Source organism: Panulirus ornatus, chromosome 18 (genome assembly GCF_036320965.1).
Source record: "Panulirus ornatus isolate Po-2019 chromosome 18, ASM3632096v1, whole genome shotgun sequence".
Taxonomy (NCBI): domain Eukaryota; kingdom Metazoa; phylum Arthropoda; class Malacostraca; order Decapoda; family Palinuridae; genus Panulirus; species Panulirus ornatus.
Genome location: NC_092241.1, coordinates 35,704,020 through 35,722,835, shown reverse-complemented (window position 1 = coordinate 35,722,835; position 18,816 = coordinate 35,704,020). Strand labels below are relative to the sequence as shown.

The 18,816-nt window shown below is 42.4% G+C and overlaps 2 protein-coding genes across 13 annotated transcripts in view; one reads left to right on the top strand and one right to left on the bottom strand.

Annotated features, from left to right (window-relative positions):
• Positions 1–18,816, top strand: part of LOC139755029 (uncharacterized) — a 99,277-nt gene that overhangs the window by 69,387 nt on the left and 11,074 nt on the right. The gene's annotated exons all lie outside the window — the stretch shown is intronic.
• The window catches only part of LOC139755028 (paired box protein Pax-2-A-like), a 231,974-nt gene continuing 213,646 nt past the window's right edge, over positions 489–18,816 (bottom strand). For 7 of the 12 annotated variants that reach the window (XM_071672971.1, XM_071672970.1, XM_071672978.1 and 4 more), the window contains 7 exons: positions 13,850–13,935; positions 8,185–8,291; positions 7,807–7,952; positions 7,462–7,569; positions 4,538–4,921; positions 3,721–3,825; positions 489–3,127 (listed from right to left, as the gene is read on the bottom strand). In XM_071672971.1, the coding sequence (XP_071529072.1) occupies positions 2,928–3,127; positions 3,721–3,825; positions 4,538–4,921; positions 7,462–7,569; positions 7,807–7,952; positions 8,185–8,291; positions 13,850–13,935 (1,136 nt within the window). In that variant the 3' untranslated portion in view covers positions 489–2,927. Of the gene's footprint in view, positions 3,128–3,710; positions 3,826–4,537; positions 4,922–7,461; positions 7,570–7,806; positions 7,953–8,184; positions 8,292–13,849; positions 13,936–18,816 lie in introns of all 12 variants that reach the window. The other 5 variants (XM_071672977.1, XM_071672979.1, XM_071672975.1 and 2 more) reach the window with 5 other exon arrangements.

Genomic DNA, 18,816 nt, shown 5'->3' with positions numbered 1-18,816 from the left:
GAAGTTTGTTTCTAGATATTGTGCTTCGCATGTGAACTGGTGTAATATCACTAAGAAATTTCATGCTCATTTATTATTTTATTTGTTTGCCTGTTCAAATCGTCTCGACAGAGAGGAAGACATTTTGCTTTTCCAGTGTTTCATTTCCTCTCTTTTTGTCTTAGGCACTGCTACATCGAGTCGTTATTTATTCCTATGGGGATTTATTTGCAACGGTAGTCACTCGCTCAAGTTCAGCCAATCTGCACAAGGGAACCATGATGTTCTCTCTGTTCCTTCTTGGGTTATATAGTTCAGATTCGATAATAAGATCATTCTTAATTTCTACAATAAACGTTACGTGATCACCTCACTAAGTGATGGAGAGACGAAGCCTTTTGAGTATACCTTTTCGATAATCATCACTTCTGGATAGCATACTTATTCTAGTTTACAAATAATGATGGTACATCATGTGATAAACCTACCAGGGATAATGACACAATACGTTCTATTATAAAAAGCAGTTGTTTATTTCTGTAGCTGCCTACTGTTGATGCATACATCAATATGTAGGTTTTAACTCGTCTGACTAAAATAGCATCAGTTGCAATACAAACAGTCTGCTTTACATTAAAATATTGGAAGACACTGAGTTCTGCCACTGTACATGTATTACTCTTACAAGCAATACACAAACTGGCAACCAATATACAACATATTGATGCATAAATAATCACATGGTTTGCAGAATGATGAAGGGTTGAACAAAATAAAATCAGTGAAAAGTACTGAGGTAAAAAATGAAGTGAAAAAACATCGACTAACAGATGCGCCCCAAAAACAAGCTAATAATAATTTACTTATACAGGAACATTGCAATGAAGGCGCAAGATATGACTACAAACAAGCTAAAAAAAAAAAGAAAAAAAGGGAAATAAGGAAAGCACTATAGCACACTCAATAGCCTGCTATCCGAAACAGTAGCATGGGGCTCTAAGCTCTGACTGAACCAGAATCATACTTAAGTGTTGTTCGAAAATGACTTACGAATGCTTGTAAAGTTATAGTTGTCGTCCGGATAACTAAGACGGTCATAATGATAAAGACTGATGATAATTATCATAAGTATTCACTTTTAAGGAAGGAAACACGAATGTCTTTTATACGGGAAACGAAGACAATTTGTTCTTTGAGTATTAGAGACCAAGAGATTCGTTATACTTGAGATTCAAAGGGATTTATTCTTTAAGTAGTTGAGACTAAAGGGATTCTCATTAAATACTTGAGACGGAAAACAAATCCGTTCTTTAAGTACTTGAGACTAGTTCACGTAGCCATATGAAAATACAAACTGTTGCTTGACGGTAATAAACATCCATTTCGAAAACTTTTATAATTTCCTTTATTACAAAACCAAGAATCCTGACGAGCAGGTTCAGAAAAGAAACCCGTTAGTACTGTGACTAAAAAAAAATCTGCACGGAGGCTAAATGATGTACAATAATTATGCTAAAAATACCACGTATGGATTACCTTATGTAAGGACACCGTACAATGCTTTATGACTCTGGAACATTGGGGGCTGCTAGGTGATGCCAGCAGTTAACCTGCGGCCTAATACTGTACACAGTAACTCAGTGGAAAATAGCAAAATAAAGAATTAGCGTGAAAAAAAAAAAACTTACTTCCTACTCTCTCCTTAATACTGCCAGCTACCTAACTCAGTATTCAGGTAGACAATATAAATAAATATTCTCATTATAATACTTAGTTCTGCATGTCACTCGTTTTAAAAACTTGTCTATACAAAACCTTCTCCTAAGATAAGAATACATATAGTAACCTCTCTGCACGAGAGGTCCACCTGACTAAATATCGTCTTGTACAAACAGGCTTGGGAAGGAGAGCCCCAAGACTTATCTTTGGTAAACAGCGTTCAGAGGTAGTGGGGGACCTCCAACCTACCAACAGGAGTCCGGTCCTCTCAATGTAAACAAAAATGTAAAAGTGCTGTAGTGATCTGCTGCATTCTTTAGCGTCTTCTGACGTTCATGAGGGGTGTGTATATATATATATATATATATATATATATATATATATATATATATATCATAGATTCATCTTCATGAATATACGAGTTAACTGATTCGCCGTTCTTCAGGCACTTATGCTGAAAAATTACACGTGTATATATATATATATATATATATATATATATATATATATATATATATATATATATATATATATATAATCTATTTATCGGGGATTAAAAGAGTTTTTGATCGGTGCCAAAAACACGAGTCAGTCGATGTAGTTCCTGGACAGCGATGTACCCCAATGAAAGCGATTCCATACAGAGGAAGGTGTTGGCGATGGGGAGATGCCACAATCATCCTACGACAGGATGACGGCTTCCCCTGTCTGGAGTGGGAAGGTGTGTGTATGAGTCAGGGTCTCCACCGCATTGTTCCTTCAGACACACAAGGAGACCCGAGAGGGTGTACGAGATAAGACGTGCGTATGGATCTGATCTGCGTTTATCTCCTGATTGTATGCCTGAAGAAGGAGGCGTTGGATGAGGACCTTGATCAAAGCAAGCTTGTGTCTCGACAGTGTTGGTTCTTTGGTATCAAGCCAGAGATCGGTCCGTGCTGCTTTATATGCACACAGCTAAATCTATACTTGTCTTCCCTGCCCGGTGGTAACAGAGACCTTGGAGGGTTAACGTGTGGTCCATAGTCTCCTCATCTTTTCCTCCTCATGAACTCCTTTTGCCTTCTTCCTCTATTTCTTAGGTTTTTTTTTTTTTTTTCTTTCACAAGCAGCGCTGCTTACGGCAGCTATACGAGAGACAGAGTGACGAGGCTTATTGTAGTACAAACGTCCTGATCAGTCGGACCTCTGCCCATCAGATGACACTACCGGGAGGTGGAGACACTCCGTTACGTACAGCGCTCTTGTCTCAGGCACGCGCTGGAACCAAGGGATGACTGCAGCATCCGCAGGCGAGCCGTAGTGTTATTGATGTTAGTGGTGTTATTGGTACTGTTGTTATTGTTAGCGTTGCCGCTGTTGGTGCTGCCGCTGCTGTTGCTCCCACCGGCGCTGTTGTTACCACCAGAGCTGCCGTAGTTCCCCATGTCTGCGGAGAGACGATGTAAAGGTCAAGAGCAGGGGTCAAGTATGGTAATAAGGTAGTATGTCATGGCAATACTCCGGCGTGTGTGGGATATCATCTGGTGTTGGCGGAACGTCTTGCCCACCAAGCACAAATAGCCAGGAAAACATATAAAATACAAACAAAATATAAAGTGATAAAAAAGGTAGAACTGAAGTAAAGCATAGGAATAAATAAGTTAAACACAGCGTAAGGCAAGGTCTTTCCACCAAAGGTATATATATATATATATATATATATATATATATATATATATATATATATATATATATATACTTTATCTGTTTAATCTACTTCTCATTCACTTGTTTATGACAGCGTAAATGATTCTTTTCGTATTATTTACTATTCATTTACACCTGGAATTGTGTCCAATTATTTTGATCGCCAAACTGTTGAAATGAAATTCGCCTACAGTCTCTGTGTTAAGGGCTATAGACGGCAAAAATCACAGGTGGACCAACTAAACATAAAGTCTCCTTCGACACGTTCGCGAAGCGAGAAGAGCAACACAAGGAACCAAAGAATAACTTACACCAATACTCACAGTTACTTACTGAGGAGGCCTCCGGTGCCATAGCCATAGGCTGGGTACGTGGACGGGTACTGGGTGTACGGCGAGGAGTACGTGTAGTCTGTCATCGACCCTATGCTGGCTGTACCTGCAGGGAAACACAGGATTACTGTCACAAGGAACCATAATGTCACTCCGACAGACAAGGGAAGTGTCATACGGTCTGAGTGTCGAGTTTCAGAGCCTCTATGTGGGATATGAGATGAATATCCGTCTATGATAAATGATAGAAAAAAATAAAAATTCCTATGATACGATGGAGGGGTAAACGGTACTTGTAAAACTGATCATGAAGCTGCAGACCACAACTAAGGCGACTGTGATTTAATAAAGTACATCGTGGAGAGTCATGACATGAACCAGAGAAAACGATGTGATTATGTCTTTGACTGGGAAATAGATTTTCTATCATGTACACTACGCAGACAATGACAAGATGAGGATTATCTGATAACACTCGTATCAACAAAATATTCTTTTTTACGTATGTAATGAAACACCTGGGTTCAGAGGCGAAGAAAATGGAAACAGTCATCTGGCAAGGCCAGTAACATTATGTATGTATAGAAGAAACACGAGCGATCACTTGTCTGCGTTTCCACCAGGAATGTGTGTTGTATACTGGTGTAATCACACCAGTATATGACTTTCAAGCTAATGGAAGTACTGCTGCAAGAGGGTGCAGGGGACAATGAGTGGCCCAGCACACTGTGTGTGGGGTATATATACGCCACGGCACGGGCAGGTCATACTAGGTATACATATGTAACACTACGTGCGAGTGCAGAGGGGTAACTTACCTGAGTAGTGTGTGATGGGCGGGAGTGTGGTGTAGGTCAGATCAGGTGTGGCCGCTACATAGGCATGCATGGGTACGTGGGCATGCGTAGACGAGTGTACGTACGTAGGTGCATGCGCATGATTGGCTATATTGGCATGGTGGGTGGAAGCGTGGGCGTGTGAGGTAGGTTGTAGGACCGTGAGGTCGGTAGTGCAGGGGGTATCAGCCTTGAGGGGCGACGAACAAGGCGCCACGACCAGATTGTCCAGGGGCGTCAAGCTGTCGCTGGTGCAACTGGCGGGCGACACGGACGTTTGTTCCGGGTAAGGGGCGGCCAAGGTGCTGCTGTAGCTGGCGCTGGAGGTGGGCTGTGGGGTGCTGAGGCGGGTATACACAGCGCCTCCTGACATGCAAACAACAACTGGCCATCACACACAAACTCTCTACCACAGCCTTTATCACGCGCTAGCTGCTCTCTCTCTATCATGCTTCAGTAACAAAGAATCTATATCTAGAGTTACTTTTATACTCAAGTTTCCAGGAAATCTGGTATGATGGTTTACGGGAAACTTTGCATAAAAGTATTTCATTACTTTAGGAGTATTAGGATAGTAAATCACCAAGATGTCATCTCTTCTGTTGAGAAAGAACGGTACCTCGACCTTTGGATCAGATGGAGACACTGGTCGAGCGTAGCGTTAGTTCCGTAACAACAGAATGGATGGTGCCAAGGACTACAGTAAATCTAACTTAACTACAGGATGCGCCTCTGACTAATCTGTATAACTGGCGAGATGGTGGCCGAGGTGTGACAACAGCGAAGTTCTGATCACCTGGCGATGACTCCTGGGGTAAGGGAGGAGCCAATGTTGGTGAAACACAGCTTCCACTGTGTCACATAACGGTGGCTGCCACTGCTCATTTAGTCTGGGTACTGAGATAAGCCATGTATTGTACTGGATGGGCGGCATCCTCTTCTTAAGATCTACAGGTGCAAGAACTAGTTTACAATACAAATGCTAATGTGCATAGTTAAAAACAGTATGCCAAATGAAGCAACTGAACTCATTCTTACCAACTTAAAGCATAATGATACATAAACAATTACTGAAAATCAAATACGGTACTGGTGTGTTAGTAGCAGCCATGATTGATCATGCAGGCTGGACTGTATCAATCATGCATTTGGTTATGGACAGAGGAGGAGGAGGAGGAGGACACGCATGCAGGAGGGGACTGGGAGGGCGTGCGCCATGGTTGAACCAGACCAGTGAGTGGCTAGTGGTCGCCAATTGTGGGCGGTGGATACCAGACATCTCTCGTCAAAAGAAACTGAGCAAATTTTGACTAAGAAGAACCGGTCGACCAGGGGTTAATGTCTGCTTGTAAAGTTGAAATGAGTGAAGGGTATGACGGAAGATTAGTGTGGCTGAGGTGTGTGGTGGATGGTTAGTCGTGTGTTTGTGGTGAGGAATGGATGGTTAATGGGATTGTATTGTGTATGGTTAGTGATAACGATGGAGAGATTAATCTCTATGATGTTAACGGTTAGGATGTTAGGTGCGTATGGCTTGATTAGTTACAGGTTAAACTAGAATGAGAAATGACGGAATCAACCATGAACGCCAAACTCGCCACCAATAGATCAGTGAGTGAAATGAGAATTCATTAACTCGCAACACTTCGTATTTCTACGTAGATACACTATGTACATGCCATATGAGCATTCCTGTCTTCACAATGTTTAGCCCAGCATTCTTTGAAAATAACATTTTAGTCCCATCAGAAGGTGTCTCATCGTCTGCAGCTTACGAAACGGTGCCAAGATGTGCGTGATAAATGAAAGCTATCGTAAAAATCTCACCTTATACGGCAAGGGAATAACAATGGAATTCTTTAGTTTGATACCAAGTGACGGCACTCGTAAAAATCCTCCATTGTTCTGGATGTTACAGGCGAACACAGGATGAGTTACAACACAAAGACCAAGATATATCACCCCTGTGGCTCAAAAGGATTTGAATACACCACCAGATTTCTTCTTGCAAAAGAAATGGGAAAAAAAAATGCGGATTCTGGTGGTGACTAGTGGCTGAAATGTCTTCATAAAAAGTTCAAGAGAAGTCCAATAAGATAGGACATAAAAATAAGACGACGTCTCCAAAATGGCTGCCAAGTGACGGCTGAAGAAGAGGAAGAAGAAAACGAGAACAGAGAGAGAGAGAGAGAGAGAGAGAGAGAGAGAGAGAGAGAGAGAGAGAATTATGTAATGCAACTAGTGTTTTTCCATTCGTATTATCAAATAGCTGTATCAGACAGCTTTCAGTATCCAGTTCATAACCAGCTGCGCTGATCTCACAATATCCACTTAACACCTAAATTCAGTGAATGTTGCCCCCCGGTGACGTACAAGATTATGCAGATATCAACAGGATTTCTTCAGAAAAGCAAGAAACTTTAGTAAAGCTTAAATGGTGCGATGACTGCCAAGCAAACTTGCTGACTTAACAGCCTCGAAGACGAACTTGTGGCCGGTGATTCCCCCGAATATATGGCCAAAGTTGGCTCCAGTTCTCATTCCTGGACATAATTCCTGCTCGTGCAGTGGCAAGAACAGACGACTCCAGAAAGATATGCCGCTGATGATTTAACTATGTCGCCAAGATTTGGATGGAAGATGTATAAGGCGATGTGATGCGTTCTGTGCTACATAGATTTGTCCGAGACGAAGAAGACAAGTTCACGATTTGCATTTATCACTAGTTTAAGTCGTGATGAGTAATGAAGATGAGGATCGAGGTGCTCTTTCTTTTATGGCGGTGATCAAAGCATGGTATTACGCTGAATCAGACCAGATTCCACATGAACCAGTATTACCGAATTATACAGATCATGGTAGAAGGATACCGTGTGTAGCGGTGGTGGTACTTCTGACAGCCTTACCTTGCTGGTATTGGGAGGCGGTGGTGTCAAGGACTGAAGATGCCGCTAGGACTGGTTTCACGTCTTGCATAGTGATGGGTGTGAGAGGCGCCAGTCCACCTGCACTACCTGTAGGAGGCCAACCACAAGTGGAGACACTTAGACCTCTGTTTTACTCTTTCCAGAAGCAATTTTCATTTGGACTTTCATTCTTTTCCCCAACTTTCGTTCTAGCCAGGATTTTTTTTTGGAACTACGGACCATCATACCCATCACCATGAACACTACGACCAGAACGGCGAGTCATTTGGAAAGGCAACTTACCGAAGGAAACACAGAGAGGGGCATGCCTTACGAGCGACTTACCGAGAGAGGTAGGGAGGGGAGGCGAGTAGACGTGGTTGCTGTTGGACTGCGTCACTGACATTGTCTCGTAGAGAGCGTCCGTGGAAATGGAGGAGGCCGACACTGATGGGTAACTGGTCGAGTGATCCACGAATGACTGTACGCTGCTGTGGAGACCAAGTACACAAGTGTGGGTTAGGTTCATGCATACAGAGACATCCCTTAGAGCGTCTGGTCCTTTCATCATATTGTAATCTATACAAAGATATTACAATGAAGATAAAAATACATTATATAAAAGTAAAGAACACGCTGTGAGGGGTAGATAACCTCTTCAAAAAAGGGATAAGGTAATAGACAGGGCACTAGACGACATCCCCTGGAGGGATGATGACTTACCTATACGGTGATGCGGTGCCGCCAGGGATTCCCCCTCCTAGTTCAGGCAGAAGTGTCTTAGCCGCGTCCTCACTCTTCAGCGATGACCACTGCTTCGACCACAGCATCTACGGGAAAGATCGTTACTTTACAATAGCATGGAAGTGCATAGAGGAGAAGTGTTCTCACGAAGTTCAACATCAAGACCATCGTACACCTACGGAAGCAAAGTCCTTTCTATGACTTTGCAGGAAAAAAGAAATGTCGATTCATTATCACGAGTAATTCATTCTCAGCATCGTTTTTCAGGTATACGCTCACGAATGTGAAGACGGTGCACTGGATCAGCCAGCAGACCTCAAGCAAAATTATCCTCAGATTCTTCGAGAACAAGGATGACTGTACGCGAAAGAAATTGATACGAGCCACTGCCGAAGACGGTCTAAAGTCGTCTGGACAGAATGGCACTGGGTCCGCCGCTGTAAACTGTTATTACGTTCACTCTAGTGTGTTTATATTGTGGATGTGGGCTGTAGTGGCCTTGTGTGTACGGTGCGGCAGGCCTTGATATAGCAATTCCACCACCAATTCATTTTATATTGTTTAGGAAACTCAGTACCTCAATATCCAATTTATATTCATACCCAGGTATTAGTCGGGTGCCTCAAGCGTGACGAGTGGCGTGGCGCTAGTTTGTCTGTCTGTGATTCTCTCTCTCTCTCTCTCTCTCTCTCTCTCTCTCTCTCTCTCTCTCTCTCTCTCTCTCTCTCCGTTAACGTTACACATGAAACTAATAATTCTTGAACACACCATTGCCATCGCGACCACCAGCAGTGTACACCTTCATTTATCAATATGACATTTAGAGGAAATGTAACATGTACATTTCGGGGGGTCACATTCATTTGGAATTTGTAATGGACCACTGAAAAATTCATCTTATCGACGTATCTTAATATTACATACACTCTGGAACAACCATCTCATTATGGTACACTTTCTTTGTTGACGTGCAATGGCGTTCGTTAGGAACGCTTCATCATAATGCAATATTGATGGATAGAGACGTAAGGGCCATGGAAGAGGTACTACCTGGCGTGTGATAGAGGCTTGGAAACTGATGTGACCTCGGCAACGAGACATAAGCAGAGTGAATTGATCGGGGGTCGCGAACATTTGGCAGCGCGTTGGTAATAATCACTGTGGATGTGAAAGCTTTTGGTGTGTCAGGTCGTTGATTATGACGAAGTGAGTGCACGGTATGTGGTCTCTGTTTTCCGTGGCGTCCTCTATTACAGCGTTGCATCACGAAGCTCTTATTCTCTATTGATTATGGGGTGTGAGTGATGTCCTGGTATACAAAGGTTTACCTCGGAATAAGTGGACGGAGTTTACGGTGTGCTGGTACACTGCTGAATAACAGCTCGTACATTTTTCGACGTTATTATGCCCTTGGCGGAAATGACCCAGAGACTGATATTAGAGCAATATTAGCGATCGATAGAATAAACATGGGAGTCACAGTGAGTGGTGGTACTGAACCAGCGTCCGTCAACGGAAGCTATTGGTTAACTGTATATTTCTATTTTCTTATCAGATATATGCGGAATATGTACTTCAAATTTTCTCCTTGCCACGACGTGAAGGCTGTAAAAACTTCTTGTCATGTGATTTCTATTTTTTTGTAATCAATTTATGCATGTGATTTCTATTTTTTTGTAATCAATTTATGCCACTCTTAAGAGGGAGAAAGTTGAAGAGAAAAGAGTAAGGTTTTTTATAAGTAGAGACGACTAGTGACTAGGGTAAATGGTTCATTCGATCCTATCCAGTGTATGTGTATACATAAAGGCAAACATATGCACGGCTTGGGAGCATAAAATGCTTACAGCTATCTGTAGTCTACATATCAAACGATGAATACGACGAATGATTCAACCGACTCAGTCAAAAGACAGAAAAAGAAAAGACTGCCACAGGTCCATGGATGAAGTTAAGAAGGGAGGGATGGTGGCACTGGGCCATATAAGCGGCGGGAGTGGTGGCACTGGCTGGCGTTCACTGTACAGGATCCTCCGCCACCACAGCGACGGCCATAAACCAAAATGTCTGCGCCATAACTCCAGCCGCTACGATCACGGCGCAAATAAAAGGCGGAGGACTGCTCGAAGACAAATAAAAGAGAGCGTAAATCGCTCGTAAATCAGCTGGCCCAGCAAACTGAGATTGGCATGGCGCCTCTTGGAATTTCAGAGCCGGTAGTAACGCCTCTGACTGGCTATCACATGACCGGGAATATGATCCGGGAGGTCTGATTGGTCGCCGTTGACCCGAGCTTCATATCAAAAATGACCAATAAGATTATAAATGACCCTCTCCACCAGGGGGTTATTAGAGATACAGACTACTTTGTTTGGGTGATTTGGAGCGCCAAGGTGTAATAAATCTGTTTTATGGCTCAATTTTGTTGTTGGACATCTGAGCCTCCACCATTTTCCTGGAGGTGGCGGAATGAGATCTCTTTGTCTTCGACCGTGAGACGCTCTTGGGCCAGTAAGGGCTCTGGGTCAGTTGTGGAAACACGTTTTCTCTTTGCTTTAAAGAAAACAAATGACCCCCATTCAAATTCGACAAGTTAAGAGGCCCCTGGGGCATATTTCCCTGCATCCGTAATATTGTCAAGTCCTGACGCGCGGAGATGGATTCCCTGCTGTTCTATTGCCCTTAGAAGCAGGCCATTGTTCTGTTTTTCTTTCCCTCGTTATCAGCGAATGTAAATCTCTGCTCGGCTCCTTTCGAAACGTCAAGACATTAGGTTAAGACTTTGAAAACTAAACATGAAGAAACTTTGAAAAGTTTTATATAACATGCTTAGTTTGATTTCTACGTAGGAATGTCATAAGGAATACCGAAGTCCTACAACTACAATACTACTGTTACTACTACTACAACTAATACTGGTACCTTTAGTAATAATACTACTTGTGCTGCTGCCTCTACTAAGTCTTCCCTGCAATCATTTCTCTGACTGATTCTGATATTGCTACGATCAGTATTGATACTAGTTGTGACAGCATTACCAAAGCTAGTCCAAAGAGAAGAATTCATACTGTTCCTTCTCATATCAATAATATATATCACCACTTTTAGTACTACTACTAATGCCATTTTTTCTATTTCTTCAGTTAATATGACTTTCATCGTTAGTGTTATCATAATCATCATCATCATTACTACTGATATTGTATGAATATCCAGTTCAATGAGACTTATAGGCATAAAAGACCCGAGGGATGGGTATACAATGTGAGGGGCTAAAGATAGTGAGAGTTTTGAAGGGCGTCTAGAGTTGACTGGTTGTGAGGGGGTAAGCAAGATTGTGCATCGGATTGTACTCGGGAAGGAGAAAAGGGAGAGAATAATTTGAGAGGAAAGATATGTATTATTGGGTTAATGAATGTATAAAGTGGTGTAAAGGGATGAGGGATGTAAGTGAATCAGGTAGTGATGAGTAATGTGAGAGTGCGATTGTGAGTACTCCTAATGTATGAGTGGTGCAAGGTGGATGATGGTGTAAAGGGATGAGAAAAGTGGAGGAGTGAAAGAGGATGAAAGGTGTGAGTCGTGAGGGTACTGGTGTATGAATGTATGGTAGTGAAGCAGGGGTATTAGAGCATCACCATATATAACCTAGTTACAGATGTTTGCATTGACATTAAGTTGAGGCAACCCGTCTCCCTTTGACCTTGCCTTGGATCCTCAACAAGCTGTAAGGAAGACTGACCTCGAGCATTGTCTGTGAATGGGGAGTCGCATTTCGGTAATTAGGCAGATGAGGACAGTAGAAATAGCACACGCGTGATCCTTAACATTAATGGTAACTGTGGTCCTAATATGGTAAATAAGGCAAGCGTCTGCTGGAAAACGAATTTGCATATCTAACCCCTAATGCTATTTTTTTTCTTTTACTTCTCATTTATTTTCCAACAGATTCGGCGAAATGAAGTGAAAATAGGTGCTTACTAAAACTATTCATTTTACTGTGACACAACTTTATTTTTCAAATAATTCTGTTTGAGAAGAAGACATGATATAGCACGTCTGTTTTCATTACCTACATGGAATACGTAAATGCATTTCACTGTCGTTCTAATAACCAGGATCTTGTTGCTAGCAGCAACATGTGGTGGCAACAGTGTGGGCACGAACTTCACGTCTTCAATGCTAAAGGTGCCTCATGTTAACTTCGTCTGACTAGTTTGTGAGGAAAGTGAGGGGTGAAGACTGTGAATCTGACAGGTGTGAGACTGTATGATAGAGGAGGTTGACTGGTGTGAGGATGTATGGTGCGAGTTTGGCAGGTGTGACAGGAAGGATGTGGGGTACAGGCGTGTGGAGGGAAGGATGCGTAGTTGACAGGCGTATGTGTGAGTGTGTGTGTGTGTGTGTGTGTGTGTGTGTGTGTGGGGGGGGGGGGGGGGGGGGGAAGGTTAAGGACATGGAGCTGACACGTGTAAGGGGAACGATGTGGTGCAAACAGGTGTGAGGGTGCACTGATGGTGTGGGAACTGACAGCTTTAAGAATGCGATGGCGAAAGTTTTAATGATGGCAAGTATAACGATTAGACGCGTCACGGCGAGGAATGTGTCCTCAGGTAATGTAATGATGATAGGAAATCAAGATGACGGGATAGGGAGCTCGTTTTGAAGGGCGTGGGCGTGAATGTGAATGGCGTGCGCGTGAATGTGGAGGGCGTGCGCGTGAATGTGGAGGGTGTGCGCGTGAATGTGGAGGGCGTGCGCGTGAATGTGGAAAGCGTGCGCGTGAATGTGGAGGGCGTGCGCGTGAATGTGGAGGGCGTGCGCGTGAATGGAGTGTGTGTGTGTGTGTGTGTAGGAGTGCTAAGGTATAAAGTGAGAACAAGGGAATACGTGGGAAGGACAGATAGCGGGAGACCTGGTGATCCATGGCGAGGCTGACGTCGGTCATAATCTTATTTGTGACAAACGCACGACAGTAAAGCAGAAGGCACCTCTCCCCACCCACCCATCTCCTCGTGCGAGTGGAGTGTGTGAGTGAAGGTGAGGAGATTGCGTGTGCGGGGACTAAAGCGGGATGCGAGTGTAAGGGATGTCTGCTTGAGTAAATTAGGATAAAGATTACAAGTGCGAAGGTTCAGACTGCGTCACATAAGCGTACAAGGGCAAGGTGTGTAAAAGTGAAGGTGGAGTGTGACGACGAGAAGTGCGAATGTGTGTATTATAAGTGTGAGTTGTGAGAGAAGACGATTAGTTTCATGGTGTGTGAAAGTGATGGACAGTACTGTGACGAGAAGGGGGACATACACACACACACACAAGGCTAGTAGGAAAGAGCAACATGATGCTGACTGACGCAGTCAGGGAAAGATGCAGGACCGGGTTACTACCGTGAATTTCTTTTCTAACACTCTGAAAGCTGGGAGAAATCACTCTGAACCCAAGCACAGATGATCATGCGAATGATAACTTGAGAACGAAATCAGTGTGGGTCATAGTGGACAACGTCAGTAATGATAATGATGATAATAATAATGATTAATAACAACAATACCACTGCTACTAATAGCAATAATAATAATAATAATAATAATAATAATAATGATAATAATGATAATGATAATAATAATAGTGGCCGTCTACTTACATTAGTATAGAGGGGGTCAGCGTTGTACTGAGTTCTGGGACGCTTGAGGTCATCATCTGTGTGGCCATGCATGTCTCGGTGCTCGTCTGGAAGCAGAGGCACCATTACTAATAGGTCAGAGGCAAGGGGAGGGGAGCAGGGAGGTAAATGGTGTGTCGAAAAAGTTTTGAAAGGTAATTATAGTTGACCACGTTCATCGGATGGGAACGGTCATTCAAGCATGCATGAAATCCCCCCTCCCCCTTCCTCTCTCTCTCTCTCTCTCTCTCTCTCTCTCTCTCTCTCTCTCTCTCTCTATATATATATATATATATATATATATATATATATATATATATATATATATATATATATATATATAAACAAATACATCTCTACGTAATGAGCCCTTCTACTCGTGTTATCTCAATAACTGACTGGTTCCTGACAGACGTCTTTCCGTAGACTTGATTTGGAGACGTGGGTGACAACGTTATGCTCATGGTAAGATCCTCCTGATGACAGTCACCTTTCCTAACCTAATTACTTTTGTATCAGTAAATCACACTCTTTTGAGAGGGTTAGAGGGATCAGATAAGTCAGTTTACAACCAGTGGGCTTTTGAGAATGTGTAAACGATGATGGTTTTTTAAAGGAGCTGTAGGATACCCAAGCATATGGTCTACAGTGATGCATATAGTTATGCAGACCAAGTAACATGAACTCATAACATTCATATAGAATATCACTGTTGATTAACTTATATGAACTCATAACATTCATATAGAATATCACTGTTGATTAACCTATATGAACTCATAACATTCATATAGAATATCACTTGATTAACTTATATGAACTCATAACATTCTTATAGAATATCACTTGATTAACCTATATGAACTCATAACATTCATATAGAATATCACTTGATTAACTTATATGAACTCATAACATTCATATAGAATATCACTTGATTAACCTATATGAACTCATAACATTTATATAGAATATCACTTGATTAACTTATATGAACTCATAACATTCATATAGAATATCACTTGATTAACCTATATGAACTCATAACATTCATATAGAATATCACTTGATTAACCTATATGAACTCATAACATTCATATAGAATATCACTGTTGATTAACCTATATGAACTCATAACATTCATATAGAATATCACTGTTGATTAACTTATATGAACTCATAACATTCATATAGAATATCACTTGATTAACCCATATGAACTCATAACATTCATATAGAATATCACTGTTGATTAACATATATCTCTAACTGATAATGACACTTCTTGAACTCGAGGAACAATATTCAGTAAGATCAAGAGAGTCATAAAAAAGAAAGTTAATATATCTGTGTTTTTATGAGGTTCCTGTGTTCGTATATAGTACTATGAAATGAATATTTAAGACTAAAAATTTCATAGCGAGTGATTTCACTGTCTACTCATACCACAACAGAACAAAAAGAGAAATATTACGGTCTGACATTCCAATCAGTAATTACTGAGCGTAATGCTACAGGAATCAATACATCATAAGTTGATGTCAATTCTTATGAGACTTTACAAATGTTCATACGACTGATATTCATGAAATGTTACACGGAGAGAGTTTTACGCTCGTGTTGACTCGTCTTTTAACTTTATAATCATGTATATGTACCATGTCATTTTTCTTGTGTGTACGATTACACACACACACACACCAGTATAAGCCAGGTAGTCATTTATAAACCAATCTTCTGCGCCCAGGATTCGAACTCGTGGGCCCAACCGTGGGCGGGCCAGTGATGACTCGTGTGTGTGTGTGTGTGTGTGTGTGTGTGTGTGTGTTTAGAGATGCGTGAAATAAGTGTGCAATATATGAGTTAGAGAGAGAGAGAGAGAGAGAGAGAGAGAGAGAGAGAGAGAGAGAGAGAGAGAGAGAGAGAGAGACTAGTCCTATGCGACATTCAGACGTTGGCAGTTCATTTGGTGTTACACAAGCCAAGCCATTTTAAACCTGTTATAATTCATCCTATATACTGTAATCGGCTTAATCCCCCGCGCTTCTGGGTTTTCGTAATGGCTTTTGATGGATTGGGGAGAGAGATGTGGATGGTGGGGTGGGGGTTGGGTAGTATTCTGGTAGGGAGAAGAGAGGGCAACGCGTGCCAGTCACCAATTCATGATGGCAAGTTTGTCCCAGCAATGAGGTGTATAATTTTCGACCTTGAAGACTACTGAGCATTGCAGCTTCTTAATCTAATACTATGCTGTGACTTAGCCTCGTTCTTAGCGACAAAGTCTTCCTTGAAGACCTATTCAGTGTTAGCATTCCGACGTCAACTGCTGAACAGTCGCTTAATGGACAACAAGCGAACGAGACTAATCATTACATCCAATCATAGTAAAACACACAAGGGTCGACTCCACCACCACTCCACCCCTAACATCGCGACCTCCCCAACTCCCCCTCCTTTCCGACTTGTAATATGACCAGACGCGCCAAACACTCACCTCGACATCCCCAGCAGCGAATCACTAATCAAAATGATAATCATCACACAATGAGGGTGAGATTAGACACAGGAGCGGCTGGTGAATGTCACAAGCGTCCCGCGGGAGCTGGAGCACAAAGCAAAACAGAAAATGGAGGGCGGGAGCTATTAGATTATGGTTGTCTGGCACTCCTGGCCCGGAGGCCCCCCCCAACTCCCTTGCCGCCTCCCGTCCAACCCTTACTGCAGCAAGGGGAGGGTGAGGGAGGGTTAAGGGAAGGTGGGAGCAGAGTGGGAGACAGACGTGGGAAGGGGAATGAGAGGAGAGTGAGAGAGGAGAGGGAAGGCGACAGTGATGATGAAGAGGTGATGGCCAGAGGGAAGGAAGGAAGGAAGGAAGGAAGGAAGGATATGATAGAAACGAGGAAGAGGGAATTAAGTAAAGGAGAAGAAAGTTGCAAATGAAATGGATGAAAATGGGAATAGTGGAAGGGAGAAAGAGGAAGAAAATGGAGAGAACATGGAAAGGTGTGATAAAGAAAGGACACGGGAGAAAGAACACATATAAAATCAAAGGAGAGCAAAAGAAAGAAGAAAGAAACATGTGATGGGAAAGAAAGAAGTGAAAGGGAGGTAGAGAGACATTACATACTGAAACAGGTACAAAGAGAGGAAAATAGGAAGGCGATATAAGAAAGGAAAAAAAAAAAAGGTATATTGTAGAGGAGAGAAAAATGAAGTGAAGGATATCTCGGAGGATGGAGGGGGATGGGGAGAGAGAGAGAGAGAGAGGGAGAGTGGTACGTGGGAAAGTTAAGGGAAATAGATACGTAGAGAAAGGACAGTGGAGGAAAGCTTAAATAAAAGAAGGAAAAGTTGCATCAATAGATTCTCGATCAGTCGCTCTTACTCTCCCTCTCACAGAAACACACACACACACACACAGTAGGTAGTAGGCATCCAGCGATAAGGGAGGTGTAACACCTGCATGGGTATCAGGGGGGCCAGTGATGGCTGCGCGTGAGCTGTCAGTGTCGTTCCTTTGGTCTCGTCTTTCTGCCTTACCCATACGTGGCAGGTGTCTTGCAGTCCACACCCATACAGTACAGTCTCTCTCCTTCCCATAAATAGCATATGACAACACGTGACCCACACGATTCGTACTTCGTAACTCTGTATTTTTCCTTCGGTGAGCATAGCGCGCTAGCCCTGCCTTCTGTTTTTGGCAAAATCTAGTCGTATGTAATCATAAGTAAGCACCCCCACCCCCCACTCTCTCTCTCTCTCTCTCTCTCTCTCTCTCTCTCTCTCTCTCTCTCTCTCTCTCTCTCTCTCTCCTCTCTTTCTTGGGTAAGGGAGAAGATTCTGCTAGGTGTGGTGGTGACGGCTATATAAAGGCTTCAAAAAATCCTATAAAACAAGGTACATTCGTTGATGAAACATCTTCATGAGAGTATGTTACTTCCAACCCCATACGGGCAGGTGGGCTTGCATGGATTATCGTGCACATTATCCATTACACATTAGACTACAGATCCTGTTATTAGGCGATTAGGCATCAGCTCTGTTCCATAAGAGTCATTATCTGGTATGTCCACATCAAGCTTGCCTGTTTAAACTGCATAGTTTTTATCTCGTATGTATATAAGCAGAAGCGGTTCTATCACCACAGTCAAATCGTCCCCTCCAGACTTGCCTCAGCAAAACAGAATTCATTCTTACAGCCATATCAAGCAGGGACGCGTAAGACAGACCCTAAAGTACTCAGAATTAGACAATGCCTGGATCAGTTTGCTGCTGAAAAACCAGCATTTTCCCTCATGACAGTCTTGAGTTGATATTAGTTTCTTATATACGTTTGCTAGCATATTAGTAAGGGTGGTGGTCGCATTCTACCCTAAGCCAAAATTAGAATGTACTTTTCATGTTTGGTCACTAAACTTAAAGAAGCAAAAAGAATTATCAGAGATGGTGCAAGTGTGGACAACGAAGGTGGGCCAGAATTAAGATACCTGATTCATAGGGAAAGGTTAGAGGTCTTAAACTTGTCCATAATGCAAGAAAGAAGAATAATGGGTGACCTGATCACAACTTACAAGTTTTTAATCCAGTTTGATGATATCTCCAGGGAACAGTTTATCGAAAGATGCAAGGACAAAACAACCAGAGGCCACAACATGAAATTCAGCGAGACGCTTGTTATAAAACGATGTGACTGAGTACTTTGGCAGGACTGTATAAGGGAAGTGGACGATCGGAATGAACTGAATGATGGAACTGTGAATGTGGACAGCATAAAAACGTTTTAAAAGTTCTATGATGGCAGATAAGATTTAAGAGATGGGGGTCCCACGATTATAAAATTCCCTCCCCGTACGGTAAAAGTATATAATTAAAAGTAGGTAATTACACATTATTTCGATCCCATGGAAACATGTTTGCGTGTGCGATAACCCTGCCTGTGTGGGTGTGGA